This window comes from Podarcis bocagei (assembly GCF_964188305.1).
Source record: "Podarcis bocagei genome assembly, chromosome: 10".
NCBI classification, from domain to species: Eukaryota; Metazoa; Chordata; class Lepidosauria; order Squamata; family Lacertidae; genus Podarcis; species Podarcis bocagei.
In genome coordinates, this window is record NC_138135.1 from 5,296,963 (window position 1) to 5,324,020 (window position 27,058).

The window sequence follows — 27,058 nt, forward strand, 5'->3', positions numbered from 1 at the left end:
CTGAAGTGCTCCCAAACCCTGAATCTTAGGAGGGCATGTTTGATAATAATTATAATTTATTGTTTGTACCCCGCCCATCTGGCTGGGTTTCCCCAGCCACTCTGGGCGGCTTCCAACAAAGATTAAGAATACACCGGTACCTCGGGTTACATATGCTTCAGTTTACATACGCTTCTGGTTACATCGCTAACCCAGAAATATTGCTTCAGGTTAAGAACTTTGCTTCAGGATGAGAACAGAAAACGTGCTCCGGCAGCACGGCAGCAGCAGGAGGCCCCATTAGCTAAAGTGGTGCTTCAGGTTCAGAACAGTTTCAGGTTAAGAACAGACCTCCGGAACGAATTAAGTACTTAACCCGAGGTACCACTGTACATTAAAATGTATTGATGGCTGGTTGGGGATCCCTACAGAAGCAGCAAAGGCAGGACCCCAGATTCTTGTGTTGGTATCCTAAGGCTGGCATCACCTCCCCCACCCGAACGGCTTGTGTCCAAGTGCCATTCTGGCTCTAGCACTCATAGGACCTGGGAGATGAGGGTTCGAATCCCCACACAGCTACGATGCTCCTGCTGGGTGATCTTGGACCAATCATGATCTTTCAGCTTGGCCTACCTCACAGGGCAGTTCTGAGGATGGAATGGGGTTGAGGGAGAACCATGCCTGCCACATGGACCTTTGGAGGGAGGAAAGGTGGGATCTGAATGTCACAATAAACAACTATTTCAAGAATACAGAGGGCATGGACGCAGAATTGCATGCACAGAATGAGGTTTATTGTCACTACGGAGGAAGACGGGAGCTGGCCAGAGAGAGGGAGAGCAGACAGCTTGCAAAGGTTTGCATTTCCATGATGTGGTCTGGGAAAGGGGGTTCCAAAGTTGGCCCCATCACTTTGCAAAGCACAAGGAAAGCTTCGTTTACTCAGCTAACCAGTCCACAAAAGCATCTCATCTCTGCAGAAAAGGGAGACAGGTTTCATATCTCATGGAGCAAATTTCCCAGTTGGGGGGGGGGTGTACTGTTGCTCACACCCTCAAGCTTTGGATTTGGCTAGGTCTTAGTGGAATCAAGAGTCCAAATTGGATTTACTTGGGGAAGCCCCTCTTGTTTTTTCTGCTCCAGGCCAATAGAGGAGGAGGGGGGAATAGATTTCCTGCAGGTGGACAGAGTAGTTATGAAAGCGGGCTGGCCTTGGACCTGTTGGGAAGCTGGAGGTCTTTGGGTGTTCCTCTCAGGTCCAGGGTTTCAGGCCTAATAGGTGGCCTTGTATTTGCAAAGATATGGCAAGGTAGTCGTACAGGAACGCTGGATCCATTTCTGGGAACCTGCAGGGCAGAAGGTTGAGAGAGAATGTTAGGGAGTGTCCAGAAGTTGGGAGAGAATGTAGACTTCCTTTTGAGTAAATCAAGTATTTCCTTCCCTGTTTTGGAGAGGGGGACAATTACGAGGAAAAGCAACGAAGAGATTTGATAAATACGTAAGCAGAAGTATTTTGAACAAGCCATTCTGCTTTTGCCAGTAGGGTGTGTGTCTGTCTGTCTGTCTGTGTCATACAGAACCCTTGGTTTGTGAGATCTTTGTGATGTTTGAGATGTTTTCTAGCATTCCCCATGCCTGCATGAATGAAACTTCACTGAAGCCGCCTATCAAAAAGCTGAATTCTGCATTTAAATTAAGTTCCAACTTTTTCCATAGGGCAGAGTTCCCTGTGCCCTATTCTGGGCCAAAGAACCACTCTAGACTTTGCCCACCAACCCCAGTGGAGGTAACAGTTCTAAAACAAAAATGCAGCCCAGGTGATACGAAGTGCCAAGTATAAAGAGGAAACTAGTGGGGTTCTCTCTCTGGAGCCCCATCTCTCCCTGTCCTCAGTTTCCTTGCCAAGTCCTTTCCACACAGGAATAAGTAAGTCTGTCCTTTTCATTTTTTGCCCATTTCCCCATTCTTGAGTTCTCTATATTTCCACATCATTTTGTGATTTTTGGTGGGTTTGATTATTTAGCTCCTCCTGAACATTCATCAACATTTTAAGGTCACATGACCCAGAAGCTGTATGCCGGCTCCCTCGGCCCGTAAAGCAAGATGAGCGCCGCAACCCCAGAGTCGGCCACGACTGGACCTAACGGTCAGGGGTCCCGTTACCTTTACTATCAACCAGTCAACACACTTTTGCAACACAATTTCCTCATATACAACTGACCTTTGCATGTTACTTTTGCAGATGTTAGCATTTTAAAATGAGGCATCTGAATATAGACTGCATTTTTAATCAAGGCTTATATTGGCTTATATCTTGATCAGGTTGGCTTATATCTTGATCAGGTTCCTAAAATTCTAAAAATGAGCTTAAAGATTTTCAAATGTTTCATGCCAGGCAGAAGACCAGCTGCTTAGAGAACCTTGGCAATGTTTTCCTCCTAGACAAGGGGCCCCCCCTTGATTTATAGCAGAAAACAATTCTCAAAGTCGTAAAAAGGGAATTACAGGTTAAGAGCAAGGTTACATAGACCCAACATAATTAAGAGTTAGTAAATAGTAAAATAAAACCGTTAAACTTGAGCCACAGGACAAAAGGCCAAGAGCACATGGAAAACAAAGCAACTGGCTGGAGAAGGGGGGAGTGTAAACAGGGGAAGAGGCTTTTTTCCTATTTTATTTTGAGGCTGTAAACTGTTCCTTCCTTTTACTTTGAGGAAGTTTATCCTTCTAAAAAGCTATCTATGATAATGTATGAAATATGCTGGCTTAAATGTAATTATGCAAAGGATTTAAGAAATGCTAGATTCTTATTTCATATAGTTGTAAGAGTTGTATTTATCCTGAAATTAAGTCAGCCACCAGCCTAGCCCCCTGCCAGACAGGAGACGCCAATCGAGCACTCATGACAAATGGTTGTCAGGCCTTTGTTTAAAGACCTCCAAAAGGAGATATTTCATTGATGATGCATGAGAATATGAACCCAAGATCTCTGACATCTGTTCAAGATAAAAATTTAAAATTATTAACCATAGGGCAAGGAGGGCAAGAGGTGAGCTGGTAATTAAGATTCCTTGTTGAGACACATGTAAGATATATTACTACTTATTTGTCATTTATAGATGTAACAATATATAGCTCTTTGTGTTCCATATAAGGACAGGAGGATATGGGTGTATCTTTTAGGATTGGTTATAGCAATCAGCCAATAGGAATTTCAACCAGGCTGATTGGACAGAGGCAGCCACAGGAGGAGCAAAGGGGGCTGGATTAAGGGAATATAAGTGCTGGCCATAATGGCAGGAGGCCAGGCCAGAGCTTGGTAACCATATACCACTGTGCCTCTCATTTATTTGTCTGACAAATAAATTATTATTTTAATTTCTCTATTGCTGCGTTGAATATTTCATTCCAGCTAAGCGTTAACCACAAGCAGGCTGCTACATTTTATGGTGCCTGCGACTCAGATAAGTGGTCTGCTGGAACGCAGCCCCTTCGCCTTACTGGACAGGGTACAAGAGAGAAGACAACTGATTGCCTACCCAGCGCGCACTGGGAAATTTTTTTCCAGGGGAACGCAGCAGTCTCGTCTGTCTGATACCCTGCCCACTGACGGCGACGGACCGGGGGGGACCAGAGAAATAAACAGGCAACCAGCTAAGGGTAAGTGCACTAAGGGGTTTTGGCCCTCCAATTAATTGGGAGGAAGAGAAGTCCTGATCAAACTTCTGCGTCTCAGTAAAGGGGAACTGAGTACGCTAGGTGGCTGGGTACATCAGATGGTGATCTGGTGTAGGGAAAAGGGAAGATTGGGAGGTAGAGTGTGGTTGAAGTATCTAGCGCATTGCATGTGTGAGAAAGTACAATGTGTAGCTGACCTAAGTGTGGAGTGAGTACTACTTCGTTTCCCAGTAAGGTGTGTGTGTGAGTGACTGAGTGGATACTTCACAGGGCCATACAATGGGAGTTGGGGGTTCAAAGGGGGAAAATACACCTCTTGAATGTATGTTAAATAATTTTAAGAAAGCCTTCTCAGGGGCATATGGAGTCAAAATGACGCCAGAGCGCCTGAGAACGTTATGTGAATTAGAGTGGCCGAAGCAAAATACTGGATGGCCATCTCAGGGAACCTTTGATATAAATTTAGTAAGCAAACTTTGGTCTAACATCACCAAAGAAACTGGAGGGTGCCCAGAACAATTTTCATATATAGATTCTTGGCTGAGCACATTAAATAAAAATCCTCCATGGATAAGGGAATGCAAAGTCCAACGATGCAAATTATTGGCTGTAAAAGCCAAAGCTAGGAAAGGAATCTTGCCAAATAAACTCAAACCCATTTTTGAGGGACCAGAGGAAGAGGTGCTTCCACCTCCACCCTATGCTCCACATCGAAGGGAGCCTAATTCAAACCCTCCACCAGTTGTAACCCCAAGGCAAGAAAGTGGAATGAATAATGGGGCTGGAGTCACAGAACTTGATTCCTTGATAGATTATGATAAATATCTTCAGGAGGCATTGGAGGCCTATAATAAAACCCAAGCAGAAGTGGTTATTCCATCTGTGAGTCCCAGTAGAACTCCATCTACAGTCTCTTTTAGTGGAACAACTGATTGCCTACCCCAAACCCCTGTACATCCAAGTCCTAGAGAATTATTACAGAAGTTACAGGGAGACCTTGATCGGTCAGCAAGCAATACAGCCAGGCGTATAGAGCTGCTAAAAGAACGCCTTGGGACAAATACCATCCCCTATGATTTGAGGCCCCTAGAGCAAAGCGAAGAGAAAGATCACGTACTAGCCCCTCTCAGAAGAGTATTTGATGCACTTGAGGAGCCTGTGCTGGTTAATGGGCAACCTGGACCACGGCCACCTCGAACTTCGACCCTGCAATATATTCCATTCACGACTACAGATCTGATGAATTGGAAAACACACACCCCATCTTTCGCAGAAAAACCTCAGGCTATGATGGACTTGGTGACCTCAATAGTAAATACTCATAGTCCTACTTGGACAGATTGTCGCCAGCTCCTGAATACTCTCTTCACCACTGAGGAAAGGAGAGACATAATTGAAAAGGCACAGATATATTTGCGTGAGCAGGCCAGAGTGGGAAATATTTATAATATTGACCGTCATCTCCATGACAACTTTCCCTTGGAAGATCCTAATTGGGATCCAAACAATGCAATTCACCTGGCCAGGCTTACCACCTACCGCCAGACGCTTGTGCAAGGTATCTGCAGGGCATGCCAGAAGCCCACTAATATGTCTAAAGTCTCAGGAGGGTAGACGTGTTACCCATAACACTGTTTCGTGTTCGGTGCGCACCCACAAAAAGACTTAAGTTGTCACCTTTTGAGCTCCTGTATGGGAGGCCGCCCTCCTTTGTTCAGGATATTCCAACTGACCTCAAACAAATAGGAGACCATGTGACACAGGGACAAGTGCAATCTCTCTCCCGTGTTTTTGTCTCTCTCCCGTGTTTGTTTGTTTTTTATCTTAACAGTTGGGCCCTCGAGCGCACGCCGTGCATCATTGCCAAGCCGATTCATCAGCTCCAGGCTGGCATAGCATATGGGTGAAAGAGTGGAAACGTGATCCACTTGCACCTAAGTGGCGTGGACCTTACACCGTCTTGCTCTCTACTCCAACAGCGGTGAAGGTAGCTGAGGTGACCCCCTGGATTCATCACTCCCATTTGAAGAAGTCCGAAGGCAGTTGGACGTGCAAAAGGTGACCCCTCTAATCCTTTAAAACTGACTCTCTCCAAAAACCCCTGTATCTAGCCCTACGGGGAACGGGCTAGGTCACGGGCAACATTAGACGACCGGCCTGCTGCAGCCACAACCTGGAAGCTGGCTGACCTGCGCACGCCTGAAGCTTGAGGAGCGTCTAAACCAGCGATTGCGAATGGGAAGATTCTCTAATACAATTAATTGACTGCCCCCCCCTTGTGGAACAATTATCAGAGATATTACACATTGGGGATCCTTGGGATATATGTTTTGGTCTTGGTGGTTCCCCATTTCTGTCACTGGGGGAATTATATTGGGACTAATAGTTTTATGCTATCACAATAAGGTAATCTTTTGTGGAAGGAATGCATATGCTAGACATCAACATGATTTTATTATTAATCCTGATCCCTTGGGAAGGGGAAGGGTCCTTGAATCTGACCAAATTTGCTAAATATGGATTCCGCTATGACCACAATATGTGGGTAGGCTTAGCTGAGATGGTAGCCAATGTTGCAAATAGGACCAATTGCCTTGTTTGCTCTCTTGGGCCAGATGATTCAGAGGGAGGTATGCCCTTATTACCAATACCATTAAATGCCATTGGTATGGTAAGCGAAATGCCACACCAAACAGAAGTACAGAATTTCCCCGGATGGAACTCAACTAAACCATTACGAGTTATACCTGTACAAGGGGAATTCTGTGTACATAAATCATCAGATGCAGCTGATTCTACCATGATAGGCTCTTCTCATTGTCACTATACTTGGGATTATATTAAGAATAGTCATACCTGGGCACACGGTACTACCTATCGAACTCGGAATACCTTGCCCTGTGCACCTCCTTTTATTCATGCATGGAAAATGGTGTGGAACATAACTGTGACAGAAGAAGGCAATCTAACATACTGCATTGTAAACTCTATACCCCTTTTGATATTTCGCCTTATGCACTCCACATACCAAAACCCTCAGACCCGATGGTTGTGGTGGATATGTGGAGAATGGGCATACAAGAAACTCCCTTCCAAATGGAGTGGGACTTGTTTCCTGGGATGGGTATTACCACCAATGTGGATTATGCCCACTAGTTCAGCTAAGCGAACACGAAGAAACGCTGATATTTCTCATATAGCAGGAGGAAGTACCCAAAGTTGGAGCGATACTGATGATTGGCCACCAGAGCGCATTATAGCCTATTATGATCCTGCCTCCTGGAATCCTGGTGAGCTCATACAAGGGGCACGGGATCCTATTTATAATCTAAACAGAATAATTCGATTGCAAGCAGTAGTGGAACTTGTAACCAATGCAACGGCCCAGAGTTTGAGACTTATTGCACAACAGTTGGATGAAAGTAGAGCCGCCATTTTGCAGCTGAAAATGGGAATGGATTATGTACTTGCCAGGCAGGGAGGCCTATGTGGAGTCTTGAACTTGACAGGGAATGCCTGTTGCTTTAACATTTCTGATAATGGTGAGGCAATCCGTGTGTTGGTCACAAAGATGGAGAGTATAGCACATGTCCCAGTACAAACATGGGAAGGATGGGATATGGGATGGCTCACCAATTGGTTACCTAATGTTGCGGGACTCAAAGGGATATTATTGTCTTGCTTGTTTTTCTTGATGGTAGTAGTGATGGTTTTATGTATGATGCCATGTATCATTTCATGTTTTAGAAGTACAATTAGCAAGATGATTCCGAATGAAACTCTACCTCATATCATGGCCCTATACAGAGCTTTACCTCAGGAATATGATGAAGATCAAGCTATCAAGGACGCTTGGTAGCAAGGTCCTTGAGCTTGAAAGGGGGGAATGAGGCATCTGAATATAGACTGCATTTTTAATCAAGGCTTATATTGGCTTATATCTTGATCAGGTTGGCTTATATCTTGATCAGGTTCCTAAAATTCTAAAAATGAGCTTAAAGATTTTCAAATGTTTCATGCCAGGCAGAAGACCAGCTGCTTAGAGAACCTTGGCAATGTTTTCCTCCTAGACAAGGGCCCCCCCCCTTGATTTATAGCAGAAAACAATTCTCAAAGTCGTAAAAAGGGAATTGCAGGTTAAGAGCAAGGTTACATAGACCCAACATAATTAAGAGTTAGTAAATAGTAAAATAAAACCGTTAAACTTGAGCCACAGGACAAAAGGCCAAGAGCACATGGAAAACAAAGCAACTGGCTGGAGAAGGGGGGAGTGTAAACAGGGGAAGAGGCTTTTTTCCTATTTTATTTTGAGGCTGTAAACTGTTCCTTCCTTTTACTTTGAGGAAGTTTATCCTTCTAAAAAGCTATCTATGATAATGTATGAAATATGCTGGCTTAAATGTAATTATGCAAAGGATTTAAGAAATGCTAGATTCTTATTTCATATAGTTGTAAGAGTTGTATTTATCCTGAAATTAAGTCAGCCACCAGCCTAGCCCCCTGCCAGACAGGAGACGCCAATCGAGCACTCATGACAAATGGTTGTCAGGCCTTTGTTTAAAGACCTCCAAAAGGAGATATTTCATTGATGATGCATGAGAATATGAACCCAAGGTCTCTGACATCTGTTCAAATAAAAATTTAAAATTATTAACCATAGGGCAAGGAGGGCAAGAGGTGAGCTGGTAATTAAGATTCCTTGTTGAGACACATGTAAGATATATTACTACTTATTTGTCATTTATAGATGTAACAATATATAGCTCTTTGTGTTCCATATAAGGACAGGAGGATATGGGTGTATCTTTTAGGATTGGTTATAGCAATCAGCCAATAGGAATTTCAACCAGGCTGATTGGACAGAGGCAGCCACAGGAGGAGCAAAGGGGGCTGGATTAAGGGAATATAAGTGCTGGCCATAATGGCAGGAGGCCAGGCCAGAGCTTGGTAACCATATACCACTGTGCCTCTCATTTATTTGTCTGACAAATAAATTATTATTTTAATTTCTCTATTGCTGCGTTGAATATTTCATTCCAGCTAAGCGTTAACCACAAGCAGGCTGCTACAAAAGCACACTGTGGTCTAAACCACAGAGCCTAGGGCTTGCCGATCGGAAGGTCAGCGGATTGAATCCCCGCAACGGGGTGAGCTCCCGTCGCTCGGTCCCAGCTCCTGCCAGCCTAACAATTCGAAAGCACACCAAGTGCAAGTAGATAAATAGATACAGCTCCGGTGGGAAGGTAGACTGCATTTCCATGCACTGCTCTGGTTCGCCAGAAGCGGCTTAGTCATGCTGGTCACATGACCTGGAAGCTGTCTGCAGACAAACACCTGCTCCCTCGGTCAGTAAAGCGAGATGAGCACCGCAACCTCAGAGTCGTTCACGACTGGACTTAACTGTCAGGGGTCCTTTACCTTTACCTTTACCCAAGTATATGTGTTTTTGCACAGACTTGGTTGGAGAACTGCATTGCAACATCCAGAGTGTCTGAGGATGGCTTTGATTTAGTTCCCCTCAATTCCTTGAATGGAATTGGGTTCCTTCCCCAGTCTCTCTTCCTGCATACCTGAATAAGAAACGGAGACACATTCGTCTGAAGAGATTGAGTTGCTGATGCTCCGGCCATCCCAGAGGGGTTGAGAGAAGACAGATCCATCGCTCCATTTCCAGATCATATTCTGGAGAGAGAGAAGGAGAAAGGAAGGCCTTGTGATAAAAGGGGAATGCAAGCCCATTGCTCCCCATATCCCCAGAGAGGACACAGCTGGGGAATCAGCACAACTGACAAAGCCAAGGGGTTGATTTGAGTCTCCAGCAGCTGGAGCCATAAAGATGAAAGGGGACTGACAATTTGTACAGTGGTGGGGAGATGTCACAGAATCTGTGACTTTATAGATAGCGCAATGAGAGTTGGGAAGGAGGAAAGGCAATGAGGATCTGGAGCTGGAGTTCCAGAACCTCCCACAGAGCCACTCCGAGAAATAGTCCCATCTCCAAATGGGATTTGACGTTTGAGGAAGAAAGTGGTTTCAGAGGGAAGTGAGAGCCGGTGATCTACATCTGAAGGAGCTCAAGGGAGCTGAGGAGCTCATACAGTCAGCATCTTCAGAGAGTCCTAAAGGCACCTACCACGTGGTGGCTACCACCGTCAGCTACCAGGCCGATCCAGACGTTGCTGGAGCCATATTGTCGCAGGTAACTGTAAATCACATTTGCTTCCCTTGCAGAAAGAATGGAGGCCAGCTGGGACCCATGTCTCCTCTGGCAGCTGACCTGCAGGGAGAAGAAAGGGGGAAACCAGTGAGATGCTGCCCAGAGCCAGGATTCTCAAGGAGTCGGCCCTTGCTCCTCTCTCTTTCTCTCTTTTCACAGCTCCTTTTTATTATTGCAAAGTAAATACATCAATACCAAACCATAAAGAACAATATAAAGGGGGGAAATAAAGGGGGGAAATGCAAAGAAAAGTAGACAGTTGTCAGAGCTGCTTCAAGATCCTAGCTCACAGAGGATCACGCTAGCCAGCGGTCATTAAGTAAAAGTCTTTATTGAGTTACAGTTTCCATTCTCAAGCTGCTGCGTGCAACTCTACGTCTAGTGGCTAGATCGGCGAAGCTCCGTCTGAGTCTCCGCCCCTTGTGCACCAACTTAATATCCTAGCCCTGCTCCACCTTTTCCGCCTGACTGTTCTCCTCTGGGTCCCTCTGCCCCCCGGGTCTCTTCCTTCCGGGATTCTTCTGACGCCGACCCCCCGGAACTCCCTGTCTCCTTGCGCCGGGCTTTAGGACCTGGCTCCCTTTCCTGGCTGCCTACTGCGTCACTTTCCTGTGCATTCGAACTTGGCACGCGCGCCCAACCTTCCACTTTCCGTCTGACCGTTTCTTCGCTCCCCGATGGAGGTGTGGCCACTCCTGACTCGTGCCCTCCCCCCTGTTGTGAGCTGCCAGCACTTGATCTCTGGCGCTCTTCCTCTTCCCTGCTCTCTGGCGGTGACGCTGGTCCCGATTTCCAACTGCTCTCCTCTGAGTCCCCTCTGGCTCTATCTTCCTGGGGTGTCCCCCTAGGCTCCCCCCTTGCCCTGGCCACTGGTGCTCCTTTCTGTGAATCTTCTGATTCACTGGAAAGACTCGGAGATCTCGGGTCGTCGTCATCACTCATCTTTTCTTCTGCCTCCTCCCCCTCGCTCTCTGTTTCCTCCCTTGCCCTTGCCTCTGCTCCTTAACCCCTGACATCCATCCCCCCTCGAAGCCCCCCGTTCCCCCCTCCCCTCCTTCCGGTGCGGGAACTGGGTGCTGCTGTGTCAGAGGGACGAACGTCGGATACAGTTCGCTGCCCGTGGCGGGCCTCCATCTGAAGTCTCCCGGTTCTTCCTCCCTGCTCTCGTCGACGACGGTCACCTCCGCTTCCATCTCCGTGCCGCCGTGCTCGAAACCAGGGTCGTCCCCGAAAACGTCCATGTCCGTCTCTCCCTCACTTCCCCCTGGCGGCGTTGCTCGTCCTGGACCTTCCTGCCACTTCCTGCGCCACTGCTCCTCTGGTCTATCGTCCCACCAATACGAAGGTTCTGAGGCAGATCCCGAGGGTGACCCCTCCGGGGAACGGGCGTCTCGTATCGGGTCCTCGTCCGAGTCGAACCCCCGGAACGTGCTGGCAGAAAGCGTGGGCGTGAAAAGCCAGTCGTCGAAAAAGTCTGCTGGCATTGGTCTATGTGGGAAGAGGGCATGAAACTCGTCTTTGAGCAGAGGTTCGTCCAAGGCGTAGCCCGGTACCCAGCTGTTCGCACTGGCCGGGGTGCCCTCCTTGGCGAGAAGGTATTCTACCCCTTCTTCCCCCCATCTGGAGTCCAAAATCTCCGTGACTTCGTTGATGCGTCCCTCCTGTGCCACTCCCGCGTGCCCGGTTCTTTCTCTGAGCGGACTCGGTGCCGTTCCGGGTTCCTGAAACCTGTGTGGTGCCTTGTAGGGAGTGAGCACCGATCTGTGGAACACCGGATGCATTCTGGAACCCTCCGGAAGCGCCAGCCTGAAAGCCACCGGGTTGACCTGCTCTTCGACTTGGTAGGGCCCCAGTTGCTTATGCCCTAGTTTCTTCTTGGCCAACGACCTGGCCGGCACTGCGTGGGCTGCTAACCAGACCCAGTCTCCCACATGGATCTCTTCGCCAACCCTTCTGTGTTTGTCCGCTTGCACCTTGTATGCATGTTTGGCCAGCTCCAGGTGCCGCCGCAGCTGATCGTGGACCTCCTGCAACTCCGACGCGAACGCATCTGCTGTCTGCGGCTCCCCCTCCCCCATCCTTTCCAGTCCCGGAAAGGTCCTGGGGTGCCTCCCGTTGTTGGCGAAGAACGGCGTGACCCCCGTGGACACGTGCTTCGTGTTGTTGTAGGCGAACTCGGCGAGCGGCAGGTAATCCACCCACGTCGCAGGCTGTTGATTCGCATAACATCTCAGGTACTGCTGCATGATGGCATTGACCCGCTCCGCCTGCCCGTTGGTCTGCGGGTGTCTCGCCGACGCCAGGTTGATCTTGACGTTCAGGAAGCCCATCAGCTTCTGCCAGAAATTCGAGATGAACTGCCGCCCCCGGTCGGACAGAATAGACCGTGGCAGACCGTGAACCTTGAACACGTGGTCTGTGAACAGTTTGGCGGCTTGCTCCGCCGTGGCCACCTTGGCACACGGAATGAAATGTGCCATCTTGGAGAACAAGTCCACCACCACCAGCACGGCCATCTTGCCCCTCAAGCTGGGCAGATCCGTGACAAAGTCCAGGGCCACTCTCTCCCATGGTTCGACCAGAGTTTGCAGCAGTTCCAACAGTCCGGCCGGCGGTCTGTGCACCGGTTTGGCCCTCTGGCAGGTGTCACACCTCGCCACGTAGTCCGCGACCTCCCCTCTCATTCCGGGCCACCAGAAGTCCCTGGCGACTAATTCCACCGTCTTCTCCTTGCCAAAGTGCCCGGCAGTGGGCGCGTCGTGCAGCTGCTGCAGAACCTTGGCGCGAAGTTCGTCTCCCGGCACGTAGATGGCCCCTTTACGAATGAGCAATCCATCTCTCAGCTGGAACTCGTCGGTCGCTGCCGTGCCCCTGTGCACCTCTGCCATCTTTGCTTGTGCGAAGGAGTCATCCTGCAACGCTCGTCGCACCGCCTCCAGGTCCACTGTTGCCGCAGCGCACGCCCACACTGTTGGTGCGAAGATGTGCATGGCGGCCGCTGGCTTGGCGTCCTCCAAATATTGTGGCTTACGAGAGAGAGCGTCCGCCATGATGTTGGTGTCCCCCGGGACATACTCTATTCGGAAGTTGAAGTTCGCAAAGAACTCAGCCCAACGTATCTGCCTTTGGTTCAGGAACTGTGCCGTGCGCCAGTGCTCCAGATTCTTGTGGTCCGTGCAGACCTGCACCGTGTGCTTGGCGCCGATCAGGAAGTGCCTCCATGCTTTGAACGCTGCATGAATGGCCAGCAACTCCCTGTCCCATATGGTGTAGTTCTGCTCGGACTTGCTGAGCTTCCTGGAGTAAAACGCTCCCGGTCGCCACACCCCCTGCGGGTCTTTCTGCAGCAGGACCGCCCCCACGGCTCTGTCCGAAGCGTCTGTCTCCACCCTCATCGGCTTGCTGGGGTTGACATGAAGCAGCTGCTCTTCCGACGCGAAGAGACGCTTGAGTGCCTGAAAGGACTGCTCCGCCTGCTCTGTCCAAATGAACTTCTTTTTCTTGGAGCTAAGCGTGTCCGTGATGGCCACTGTCTGCATAGCGAAGCCTTTGATAAACTTGCGATAGAAGTTCGCGAAGCCGACAAACCTTTGGACCTCCTTCCGGTTGCGTGGGCTCTTCCAGTCCAACACCGCTCGAACCTTGGCGCTGTCCATGGCGAGCCCCTTGTCAGACAACTTGTAGCCCAGAAAATCCACCTCCGTCACGTCGAATTGGCACTTCTCCAGCTTGGCGTAGAGCCTATGCTGCTGTAGCCTGCTTAGCACTTCTTTGACGTGTCTGTCATGCTCCTGCTGCGATTCCGAAAAGATCAGGATGTCATCTAAGAAACAGACGCACGTCTTGTAGAGGAGCCCCGCCAACACGTGATGCATGAACGCTTGAAAAACGTGGGAGCCATTTTGCAATCCAAAAGTCATAACTCTATATTCGTAGGTGCCCAGAGGCGTGAACATGGCTGTCTTCCACTCATCTCCCTCCCGCATGCGAATGAGGTTGTACGCCCCTCGCAGGTCTAACTTGGTGAACACGCTGCCCTTCCGTACCTTTGCGAGGAGGTCGTCGATTCGGGGCATGGGGAAGTCCGATGGCTTGGTCACACTGTTTAAGACGCGATAGTCCACCACAAGTCTTTTTTGGGGCGTGTCCCGCTTCTTAACAAAGAATACAGGACTGCCCCCCGCTGCCTTGGACTCCCGGATGAAACCGCGCTCCAAATTATGATCTATGAACTCTTTGAGTTCCTGCAGTTCGTCCTCAGACATGGAATACAGCTTCCCTTTAGGCAGCGCCGCCCCCGGCAGCAGGTCAATTTTGCAGTCATATGGTCTGTGGGGGGGTAGCCTGTCTGCCTCCTTCTCGCAGAAAACCTCCAAAAATTCTGCGTACTTGTGGGGAATCGCTTGCAGCGTGCCTAGCAGCAGCTGTGACTCCTCTTCCTCTCCTTCCTGCCGGGGCACAATGCAGTGTTCAGCACAAAAGGAAGAGCCGAAGGTCAGCTGCCTCTGGTACCAAGCCAGCGTCGGGCTGTGCTTGTCCAGCCAACTCATGCCCAATACAATGGGCGTGTCCGATAGTTGAGTGACGTTGAAGCTGATGATTTCCCTGTGATTCCCAAGGCGCATCACCATTGGTGGCGTCTGCTTCACCACTTGCCCCCCTAGCAGCTCCCTGCCATCCACCGTGACCACCTGCAGGGGCAGCGTGGCCGGCAGCAACTGTATAGTGTGCCGGTCTACAAAGTCCTGCCCTATAAAGTCCGCATTGCTTCCCGAGTCAATGGTGAGCGGCACGTCCATGGTGATTCCATTGGGCAGCTGGAGCGATGCGGTGAGCCTCACTACTGGTTTGGGCGGGAGGGGGTCCATGGGCTGTGAAATCTCCGGGGACTTCTTCATTGACACGTCTGGCTGGGCCCCAGTGCCTCTTCCTCCAGCCAGACATCGTCGTTTCCCTGCTGTGGTCCTCCTTGCTGCATTGCTGCAGTTACCATTGCTGAGGCTGCAGTGTGCTTGTGGAGCCTCCGGGGACACTCTTTCGCCATATGCCCTGGCTCCTCGCAGATGTAACACTTCCTGTTCCCTCTAGGAGGCTTCGCTTTCACTGTTGTCAGTGCTAGGGCTCTGGCTGCTGACTGAGCCCTTGCACTTCCAACCTCCATAGGTTCCGCCCCTCCTCCTGACGGAGGCGTGGATTGCGCACGCGCTGCTTCTCTGGGAAAGAAGGAGGAGCCCCTGGCTGGTTCGCGCCCTCCACGCCCTTCGTCTCTGCTCCACGGACGTTCTTCCAGCCGCACCCCCACCGCTAGCGCCCTCTGAACGATCTCCTGCGTGGTCCGGGGTCTCTCCCCCCTCGCAATTTCATCTTTAACAGAGCCGTGCAATCCCTCCCAAAACAGGTCTCTTACAGGAGCCGAATCCCTGTCCCATTCCAGAGCACTGACCAAAGCGAAAAAGCGGGCATGATATTGCCTTACGCTGGCCCTCCCTTGTTTCAGTCCATGTATCTGCTGCCGAGCAAGATCCACGTCAATGTTTGATAAAAAACACCCATCCATCGCTTTAATAAAAGCATCCGCATTTTGGAGCGCCGGATCCTTATCCCTCCACAAATTGCGCAGCCATGCTTTAGCTTCCCCATGCAAATGGGACATGATGAATCCCACTCTCTCTTGCTCATCTCTAAAGTCTTTTTTCAGCAGTTCCAGTGCGCACATTACATCTGCTCTAAAGTTGGGGTACTGCTGCAGGTTCCCATCGAAGTGAGAGACCAGACCGCCTGTTCGTCTCGCCAACCCAATTCCCTCCTGTTTGGGTGTCAGTTGCCCTTGCTTAGTAAGCATGTCCAACCTGACCTGGAGATCCCTGCAGGCGGCAGCTGCCTCCTCCTCTCTCTTCCTGGATGCGAGAGCCTCGGCATTCAGTTGTGACACTGCTTTTCTGAGTTCCTCTATCTGCTGCTCAGCCGTCATGTTGTCTGCCGTTCGTGAGCTAGCTAGTAGGCACCTGCTTCTCTCCTCTCCTTGAGGCTGTAGATGCCCACAATTTAGGGGACGGAGCTTACTGTCAGAGCTGCTTCAAGATCCTAGCTCACAGAGGATCACGCTAGCCAGCGGTCATTAAGTAAAAGTCTTTATTGAGTTACAGTTTCCATTCTCAAGCTGCTGCGTGCAACTCTACGTCTAGTGGCTAGATCGGCGAAGCTCCGTCTGAGTCTCCGCCCCTTGTGCACCAACTTAATATCCTAGCCCTGCTCCACCTTTTCCGCCTGACTGTTCTCCTCTGGGTCCCTCTGCCCCCCGGGGTCTCTTCCTTCCGGGATTCTTCTGACGCCGACCCCCCGGAACTCCCTGTCTTCTTGCGCCGGGCTTTAGGACCTGGCTCCCTTTCCTGGCTGCCTACTGCGTCACTTTCCTGTGCATTTGAACTTGGCGCGCGCGCCCAACCTTCCACTTTCCGTCTGACCGTTTCTTCGCTCCCCGATGGAGGTGTGGCCACTCCTGACTCGTGCCCTCCCCCCTGTTGTGAGCTGCCAGCACTTGATCTCTGGCGCTCTTCCTCTTCCCTGCTCTCTGGCGGTGACGCTGGTCCCGATTTCCAACTGCTCTCCTCTGAGTCCCCTCTGGCTCTATCTTCCTGGGGTGTCCCCCTAGGCTCCCCCCTTGCCCTGGCCACTGGTGCTCCTTTCTGTGAATCTTCTGATTCACTGGAAAGACTCGGAGATCTTGGGTCGTCGTCATCACTCATCTTTTCTTCTGCCTCCTCCCCCTCGCTCTCTGTTTCCTCCCTTGCCCTTGCCTCTGCTCCTGAACCCCTGACAACAGTAAAAGAATAAAGAAAAGTATAATATTTCAATGCAATAAACACTATTTTACAAAATAATAGTAGTAATAGACTTCTATCACTCTCACAACATTTCCTTTCACATTTAATATTTTATCTGTATTTCAGTATTAGTTTCATCTTAATATATAGATATGCATATATGTATGTTTCCCCTTTTACATTCATGAGGTCATTCTAGACACAGCCAAATTTTTACATTAGAACCTTGTCTTTCTAAATAATCATTCAAGCACTTCCATTCCTTCTTGACTGTAATCACTGGCTTTAGTCTTGTTACATCCGTCAATTTGGCCAGTTCCAAATATTCACATAATTTACATAACCATTCCTCTTTGGTCGGTACCTGGTTACCCTTCCAGTACTTAGCCACCAGGATTCTCGCCGCTGAAAGAATTTAGTATTTTCTCTAGAAATATCACTATTCAATATTTCCAAAAGGTATATTTCTGGTCTTTAGTTATGTGAAGTTCCTAGTAACTTTCTCATTTCTTCTCATTCCCCCAACTTACGTTGGCATCATCCCACGAGCGGCTGGAGCTAAAATACTCATAGCAGTACATTCTGTAGAAGAGGGCTCCTGCAGGGCAGGGAGCGCGAGCGCTCTGGGTGCGATTGGCGGCACCTTTGAGGAATTGGATTGAGAGTGGAATAGATCCCCCAGACCACCAAGCCTTTCCTTGACAGATGGAGCCCCTCGAGGAAGCCCTGGCGTTAGGAATCGGGAGGTAACTTCTGGCTCTTTCCAAACTAATCTTTCCCCCTTGACCTGCCACCTGCTGACACCCCTCTTTATGGGAACCCAGACGTTATTGCCAAAATGGTTGCAGCACAGTGTTGTCTATGCAGCTCCAGCTGCATAATAATAATAATAATAATATATTTATACCCCGCCCATCTGGCTGGGTTTCCCCAGCCACTCTGGGAGGCTTCCAACAAAATATTAAAATACAATAGTGCGTCAAACATTAAAAGCTTCCCTAAACAGCACTGCCTTCAGATGTCTTCTAAAAGTTTGGTAGTTATTTTTCTCTTTAACATCTGGTGGGAGGGCGTTCCACAGGGCGGGCACCACCACTGAGAAGGCCCTCTGCCTGGTTCCCTGTAACGTGGCTTTTCGCAGCGAGGAAACCACCAGAAGGCTCTCGGAGCTGGACCTCAGTGTCCGGGCTCAACGATGGGGGTGGAGACGCTCCTTCAGGTATACTGGACCGAGGGCTTTCAAGGTCAGCACCAACACTTCTTCCCCTTCTACTAATGCTCACCTTCTGCCAAAGGGTTCAGGATCAGGCAGCCCAACAGGCAGAGTCCAAGGTAGACCATTTGTCCCATCTTCTGGTTCTCCTGGGAAAAGAAAGTGTCAGCAACATTCATCCCAGCTAAGGGCCTGGCATTTCCAGAAATGATGGGTCCATAGTGTGGCGCAGGGTGTGTATGTGTATTTTTTGGGCTTTGAGCTTGTGATCATTCAAAATTCAAAAAACAGGCAATGCTAAGTTGCTTATAAGACCCAAACTATCTCATCTGCTTTGACAACATCAAATATTGCTGCAGCACAGCAGCCAGGTTCAGTATTTTCCAAGTCATACGGAAAGCAAAGTTAGTTGTGTTGCGGTTTGTAAGAAAAATCTCCAGATGCTTTTGGGGGCAATACCATTTTGAACACCAGGACCCTAAACTGGAAGAAGAGGCTTTTACACCCCCTGAATATGGTACTTTATTCCACAAGAGAACATCTACTGGGAAAAGTCACCCAGTTTGGTTTCTGTTTCTGGAACACCTAAAATTAATTTCCACCTTTGCTAATATACGGACTGCCTCTTTCCTCCCCTTTTTGCCTCTCTTTTCTACCTTTCAGGGGACAGAGAGAGACCTGGGGAACAACAACCACTTCTTGTGTTTCCAGAGAAGGGGGAGCAGCCACAGTTATGCGTCTTTCTCCCCAGTGGAACAGCCCAAAATGGTCGGCTTACCCTGTGCCTTGGCTCTGCACTGAGGTTATGGGGCTCAGTGTGGGATCATACAAGCCTTTGCAGGCAGCGGTGGAGCAAACCGATTGGGGACCTGGGGCCCAGGGGCGGGGTCAGCGGCCCATGGGATGGGCGAGCCAGGGTGCTCCATGGGGCCTCTGAGGAATCTGTTGGACTTGCGTTCGGCCGCACTTTTCCACCCGTCGAGCCCTCCGACATTGATTAATGACCTGAGCCTTTGATGAGGCTCCAGGTACGTTCCCCCATTACGCAGAGTATACAGCAGCATGTGGAAGGACAAGAAATATGAGCTCCATGCTAAGAGTTTTATTTTCTAACTAGGCAGACAGAAAAGAAAAATACATCCTCTCTCTGTGAGAGCAGAGAGGCAACTGGGACAAAGGAACAGGAAACCAGTAATATAAACATCCGTCTCCCATGAGACTTCCAACAGCCTGGAGTCTCTGGAATGTAAACAGAGTCTTGTGACTCCAAGCACTGCACAGTGGCAATAAATAGAAACCTATCAGAAGCTGCCTGCCTCCTCCCCTACAGCTGAGGGGGAGGCAGCGGGCGGACCGTTTGGGGCAGCATGGAGCCCGTGGGTGCCCAAGCCACCATGTCACTCCCAGGAGAGATGCGTGGCTCAGGCACACTGCAAGCCCTCTGGTGAGTGCCGCATGCCATTTTGTCACCCCCCTCAGTGGTGACACCTGGGGCGGGCTGCCCCCACCGCCCCCCTTCCTCCTCCCCTGCTTGCAGGGATTCAGTCTTTGTGTTTCAACCTTTTTTTTGCCACCCCCAAGCCCTGCCCAGTGATGCCGGAGAACTTTGCCAAATACAGAAAAGGAATCGGAAATTGCTACAGCTCCTGAGATGGTTTGTGGTCAGGAACAGCAACCAGTAAAGCAAATGTGATCGATATTAGTCCACATCGCAGTAATTTTTTTTTAAGTTCAAAAACGATATGAAACGATGTTTGTGAGGTTTTTGTTTGTTTTTCTTTTACATTGTTTTGATGTTTCCTTCACACTGGCATGGATGTAAATTGCATAAATAGTTACACAGCTGACGCTAAACAGCGGACGGCGAGAGGAATGACAAAAACTGAGACGGAACTGCAGCAGAATGGAAACAGGTCTGCTTGCAAGGAATGCGGGTTGTAATGGAAATCGCTACCATCTTACATTCCCAGTCCTGCCCCGTTCCTGCTGGCCCAGAAGGGGTGCCCATTCCCTTATTGGCTTGCTCTTCCTTCCAGTAAAATACATTCTAGGCCAGTGGAGAATCCTTTTCTCCCCAGAGTCTGTGGCACTGCTGACCTGTTTTCACGAACCGTTTCTCTGCTAGGAGAAGACTGTTCTGCAAGACTGTTCTGACGGTTGCAAAGGCAAAGAGGTAGGTGGGTCTCACCTGCGTCCTTCTCTCCTACTGTCTTGCTGTGGCTGATCTGGAGTCGAGGGTGATTCTTGCAGCCTGTGCCAGGTGCTGTCCACCCCATGGCATATTTATAGGAAGAGGACAATGCAGTAGGGAGACAAAGGTGAAGCCAACAATCTCTACACAACTGACCACAAAGCAAAAAGGGTTGGGTGATGAGCCATTGGGTGTCTTTTCATGAACCTGACAGATGATAAGTGAAGGTAGTCATTAGCACAGGGAGAAAGGGTGGGTTTCAATTCATTTATTTGATTTGATTGCATAGCCTTTTTTCTAATAACTCTTGGCAGATCATCCACCACAGCCCAGGAACAAATCATTTCCTTGTTCCTTGTGTTGGAGGAACAAAACAGTACTTTGTGCTGTTCCTGGATTTGTGGTGGTTTTCTTCTGCTGCTTCGCTATTGAGACCTCTGACCAGATATTTGCACTGGGGCTCTGTCTATGTTCCCATGGCATAACCACACAAGACATGACATTTTTGGACTCCCAAGTTACGAGAAGGAGCAGGCAAGCAACAGTGGCAATGAATCAAAATTAATCAGCGGCGCCTTCAGCAACAACACTTGCCTTTGTCTGCCTTGGGTCTTCCAATATTCGGTTTCATTGGATACCAGGCATTCTAGTTTTAGTAGAAAGGCAGAAAAGCTGTTCTCTATCCACTTTCTCTTTACCATTCATAGTTTTACAAATTTCTATCCTGTTACCTCTTATCTGCCTTTTTTCCAAACTAGAAATTCTCATATGCACAACCTTTGTTATTTATTATTTATACCCCGCCCATCTGGGGGTTGTATTAAAATACAATAAAACACCAGACATTAAAAACTTCCCTAAACAGGGCTGCCTTCAGATGTCTTCTAAAAGTCAGATAGTTGTCTGTTTCTTTGACATCTGATGGGAGGGTGTTCCACAGGGTGGGCGCCACTACCGAGAAGGCCCTCTGCCTGGTTCCCTGCAACCTCACTTCTTGCAGGGAGGGAACTGCTAGAAGGCCCTCGGAGCTGGACCTTGGTGTCCGGGCTGAACGATGGGGGTGGAGACGCTCCTTCAGGTATACTGTGCCGAGTGGTTGTGGAACAACTCCAGGCATGGACCTGGAGAATGTGGACCATTTGAATCCCTTCCAGTCGGGATTCAGGCCTCACCATGGGACTGAAACTGCCTTGGTCGCACTGGTCGATGATCTCCAGTTGGCTAGGGACAAAGATGAAAGCTGTTTCCTAGTTCTGCTGGATCTCTCAGTGGCCTTTGATACCATAAACCATGACATCCTTCTGGACTGTCTAGAGGAGCTGGGAGCTGGGGGCACTGTTATACAGTGGTTCCGCTCCTTCCTCCTGGGCTGTGTCCAGAAAGTGGTGTTGGGGGGATGAGTGTTCGGACCCATGGGCTCTCACTTGTGGGGTGCCTCAGGGCTCCATCCTCTACCCCATACTTTTTAACATCTATATGAAGCTGCTGGGAGAGATAATCAGGGGGTTTGGGCTGGGTGTTCATCAGTATGCAGATGATACCCAGCTCTATCTCTCCTTTAAATCGGAACCAGTGAAGGCGGGGAAGGTCCTGTGTGAGTGTCTGGAGGTGGTTGGAGGATGGATGGAGGCTAACAGATTGATGCTGAATCACGACAAGACAGGAGTACTGTTTCTGGGGGGACAGGGGGCAGGGGTGTGGGGGTGACTCCCTGGTCCTGAATGGGGTACCTGTGCCCCTAAAGGTCCAGGTGCCCCTGAAGGACCAGATCTGCAGCCTGGGAGTCCACCAGGGAAGTGATAGCATGGATGTTAAAATCCCCTAGGACAACCAAACTAGGTGTCTCCAGGAGCACATCCTCCACGACCTGAAGCAGCTTGGAAATCCTTGGTGCAGTGGGGAGGTCGGTACACCAGAAGGCATCCTGTACTGCTTCTATTGCCCAACTTCCAGAACATGCACTCCGAAAACTGGGTCTCCCCAATAGGATGTCTGGTATAAACTTGTTTTTGTTTTTGTTGTTGTTTAGTTGTTTAGTCATGTCTGACTCTTCGTGACCCCATGGACCAGAGCATGCAAGGTACTCCTGTCTTCCACTGCCTCCTGCAGTTTGGTCAAACTCATGCTGGTAGCTTCGAGAACACTGTCCCACCATCTTGTTTTCTGTCATCCCCTTCTCCTTGTGCCCTCCACCTTTCCCAACATCAGGGTCCTTTCCAGGGAGTCTTCTCTTCTCATGAGGTGGCCAAAGTCTTGGAGCCTCAGCTTCAGGATCTATCCTTCCAGTGAGCACTCAGGGCTGATTTCCCTAAGAATGGAGAGGTTGGATCTTCTTGCAGTCCATGGGACTCTCAAGAGTCTCCTCCAGCACCGGAATTCAAAAGCATCCATTCTTCGGCGATCAGCCTTCTTTATAGTCCAGCTCTCACTTCCATACATCACTACTGGTAAAACCATAGCTTTAACTATAAACTAGTGACTTCCTGAAAATCACTGCAACCCCCCCTTCCCCGCCCGTATGACCTGGGCTGCTGTGCGTATGAGAAACCTGGTGGACAAGCAGTGGCAAGGACAGGCCCATCTGCTTCATCCAACCCCGTTTCCATCACACATGTCATAAGGGAGTCTTTCGATCATTTTGTAGATAAAATGCACAGCACAATCTCATTTCTCATTCAGCTAGGTACTGTTCATTTCTATAGGTTTTTTTTTATAGAAGCTACATTGGAGAATGCAAAAGGGGATTGGGAAGGAATGATGCTACTTCTTGTATGCCATTTGACTGTTCACAATATCTATGAATTCATTTTATCATCCTGTTATATTAGCATTCCACATAGCCACCTCCATAGAAACGTGTTTTAAGCCATGTACCTGAACTAATAATCTTCATTAGCATCTGGTATCTGCACAAGTTAATCCCTAGCATTAACCGAAAATACATACTTTGTCATAAAGTTAACCACAAGTCTGGGAATGGAATGTTTCCCCATTTTAAGGGTCAACACCTAATTTTTTTATGAAGATTGAAAAAATTATGATTGTCTTTCAAAAGTGGCAGTGCTACAAGAATGTGATCCTGGAGCACATCATTTTGATCATAAATATCTGAACTTTTTCCAACTCTACAGTGTCCTTTTTCAGGCAAAGTCACCTGAAGACCATGCCAAGCCTCAGGGAGGATTGGCAGAGTACCAGGAATGTGACCAGGAGATTAGGACTTGCCACCAAGCCTGTGGGGGAAGCCCTGGTGAGTTTGGGGACTGCCACTTCCTTCTTCCTCCTCCAATTCTGCATGTTGGTTCTTTGCATCCTCTATTCAGATTGGAAAGCTGGCAGGTGTCCAAGGAGTGCCCAGGTCTCTTTTTACAGCAGCCTGAGTTTTGCATTGTGTATTCCTAATCATAGCATTGCACACCTATTTGCACAGCACTTATGTAAGGTATTTCGCCTATTTTCATTGTAGAAAGTTTTACCCATCCTTAAAGAAACTGAGGCATGTTGCACATGTGTTCTGCTTGCAGATTTGCCATAACGGGCATCTGGTTGGCCACTGTGGAGAACAGATTGCTGGACCAGATGGGCCCCCTTTGGCCTGATCCAGCAGCCAGGCTCTTCTTAGGTGCAGGGGGACCTGGAAATGGCTTCAACTTTACCTTCCCTGCCCCTACAGGCAGGGCACCCACCTTCCACTCACCTGACATTAATGTTGTCAGGTGAACCAGTTCTGTATAGCAGTGTTTCCCAACCTTTTTTGGGCAAAGGCACACTTGTTTCATGAAAAAAATCTCGAGGCACACCACCATTAGAAAATGTTTAAAAAATTAACTCTGTGCCTATATTGACTATATATAAAGTAACTCTCTTTAATAGGAATCAATGAAGGCATATTCGACATATGTAGCTGAAATAGTCGAAAAAATTCTGAGTTGTAAGAATGGGCTTGTATCATGCCAGATGGGGAAAGGTCACTTTTTACTTACATTATGTAAAAAAAAATAAAAAAATAGTAACAGCATAGAAGGTAATGGTTAGGCTAGCATCCCTCTTCCAAATATGCTAGGTTTTTATTTGCAGGGACTGTTCTACATGGGAAAGCATTCAGCACTGTCATTCTCCCATCTGCCATCTGAATTGGTACTATTCTGGGTCAACTTACTCTGCTGCATGTGTAGATGAAAATGGCACCAAGTGTGGGAGAGGGGGCAGAACAGGTTTCAAATACAGGATATTAAGCATACACGTACTTCAGATTGAACTGGTTGCTTGCTTTGCAAGTTTTCATTTCCCAAATGACTGCCTTGGCAAGCGCAATACCTACGAGGCTCAACGCAGGTCTCGCGCTGCCGCTTCCCGCGCTCTCAAGGACCCGGGAGGAAGAAGGCATGAAGGGAATCCCGAAGGCGCGAAAACCTCGCGCATGCGCAGGCCTTCCGCCTGCGACAGCCCAGTAGGCCGGCCGAAGCGAGCGGCGATGGGATGTGGGAGGGAGGGAGCTCGCCGCCCCGCGTGTGCCTATGTGGGGCACGTTACAGCCCCATGACGTCAGCGCCACGCAGGCAGCCAGGCAGGCAGACGGCGAGAGCCCCGCACTGGGCGGCCTCTCCTCGCCGCCGCCGCCCCGCCTCTCGCCGCCCGACTCGCCCGCCTCCCTCCCACGGCACACCAGGCAACGTCTGGGTTGGGAAACACTGCTGTATAGCACTGTGCATGAAACAGAAGCCCTAAGGTGCTGGGAATCTAAAGTAGCAGAAATTTGCCCCCACTTCCAGTCGCCTCACAGAGGCAGCTTAAGGTTCAAAAATGTGTACTGCTGCAGAAGATAAGGCTTCAGTAATACAGTTCCGGACGTTGATCTATACATACAGCTTTGCAGATACAGATACAGTGAGGGGGGAAACGTAACTGATCCCCTGCTAAATTTGCCTGTTTGCCCTCTGGGGGGTTTCTGGGGGTTTTTCCTGTTGTTATTCTGTCTCTCACAGCTACAGTAAACCTACCATTAAAATTATGGACTGGTCATTTCTTCGTCAGAGGGCAAACAGGCAAATTTACTTTCCCCCCTCACTGTGTATACAAGTAGAAAACATTTCTGTTGCTCCAGCAATCCAAGACATAACCCAGACTCTGACTCACAGATGGATTCACTGACTGACTAATGAGCAGATTTGCCTTGATCATTTATATAGGAACTGGCTTGGCTGATCTTGAACCGGTTGGCTTATATCAGACACAGGGTGATTTGTGCCCAGGAAAGAGATTATCCCCTTCCTCTGTGTCCAGTTCAATAATAATAATAATAATAATAATAATAATAATAATAATAATTTATTTATACCCCACCCATCTGGCTGGGCCTCCCCAGCGGCTTCCAACAAAACACTAAAATACGAATGTATAGAGTGCATTGCAGTAGTCCACACGAGAGATAACTAGAGCATGCACCACTCTGGCGAGACAGTCCATGGGCAGGTAGGGTCTCATCCTGCGTACCAGATGGAGCTGATAAACAGCTGCCCTGTACACAGAATTGACCTGCACCTCCATGGACAGCTGTGAGTCCAGAATGACTCCCAGGCTGCGCACCTGGTTCTTTAGGGGCACAGTTGCCCCATTCAGGACCAGGGAGTCCTCCACACCTGCCCGCCTCCCGTCCCCCAGAAACAGTACTTCTGTCTTGTCAGGATTCAACCTCAAACATAAAAATAAGAATCAAGCACAGAAGCCTCCGAGATCAGCTGACTCCTCCATGCCCTTTTCTAACAACCAGGGTGAGCTCAAAACCGCTCATTAGAGCAACAAAGGATTAACAAATTAAAACACTTCATGGTACAAAATAAATATATAAGAGAGAAGATGTTGGGAGCTGCAGTGGAGAGCTCAGGCCTTCAAGAGGGTGGGGTGAGGGTGCTGCTGACGGATGATGGGGTTGGGGGGCAGGCTTGGTAAGAAAACCCTGCTGGATCAGGCCAATGCCCCATCAGGATCCGAGCACCAGAGCAACGCTCTCCCCTCCTGTGGTTTCCAGCAGCTGGGATTTGGAAGGAGCTGTGGGGCAGAACATAGTCTTCATGGCTAGTAGCCATCAATACCCCTTCCAAGATTCAGCTCTGTTGGACGCTCATGAGTTCTAATGTCATGAGAGAGGGGGGAAACTTTCCCCGATTCGCTCTCTCAATGCCCTGTGTAATTTCATGAACTTCGATCACATCATTACTCGCCTGTTCTCTAAAGTGAAAAGTCCTGAATATTTCTCCCTTTTGTCATAGGGGATCTGGAAGCTGAGCCTTATGAGGAATGGTCGAAGGAGCTGGGTATGTTTAGTGTGGGAAAGGGCTGTCGTGTGGGAAAGGGAACAAGCTTGTTTTCTCCTGCTCTGGAAGGGAGGACTCGATCCAATGGCTTCCAGTTACAAGAAAGGAGATTCCAACGACAGTGGTACCTCGGGTTACAAGCGCTTCACCTTACGATTGTAACCCGGAAGTAAGTTGTCCAAGCTCTCAGAGGCTGCCGCCGCCTGGCAGCAAACCCGGACATCCACAGGGCCTACGGAGCTCTCTGAGGCCTCCGCGAATGCTGGGAACCAAGCCGATTGTGATTGTGGAAGAGGACCCTGAGTCCCCTCCAAACAGTAAGTGAATGTAAGAAAAGAAATAAATGTTAATTTTTTTCATCTGAAATACTGCCTTATTTATTTTATAGTACAGCACATTGATTATTGCCTTCATTTTATGGGTCAATGGTCTCATTGGACATTAAATTAGTGTTAAATTGCTGTTTTAGGGGGTGTTTTTCATCATCTGGAACGGATCAACCCACTTTCCATTACTTTCAATGGAAAAGTCCGCTTCAGGTTAAGAACAGACTTCCGGAACCAATTAAGTACTTAACCTGAGGTACCACTGTAAACATCAGGAAGAATTTTCTGACAGTAAGAGCCGTTCAGCAGTGGAACA

At 49.0% G+C, this 27,058-nt stretch overlaps 1 protein-coding gene across 1 annotated transcript; it reads right to left on the reverse strand.

Annotated features, from left to right (window-relative positions):
- Positions 1-751: 751 nt before the first annotated feature.
- LOC308595813 (lithostathine-like) lies at positions 752-18,418 on the reverse strand. The gene is made up of 5 exons (XM_081210543.1): positions 17,982-18,418; positions 17,229-17,341; positions 9,791-9,934; positions 9,228-9,339; positions 752-1,325 (listed from the first exon to the last, which is right to left on the reverse strand). Exons 1-5 carry the CDS (start codon positions 18,088-18,090, stop codon positions 1,252-1,254), a joined length of 552 nt encoding a protein of 183 aa, XP_081066669.1. The 5' UTR covers positions 18,091-18,418; the 3' UTR covers positions 752-1,251.
- Between the last annotated feature and the right edge of the window lie 8,640 nt (positions 18,419-27,058).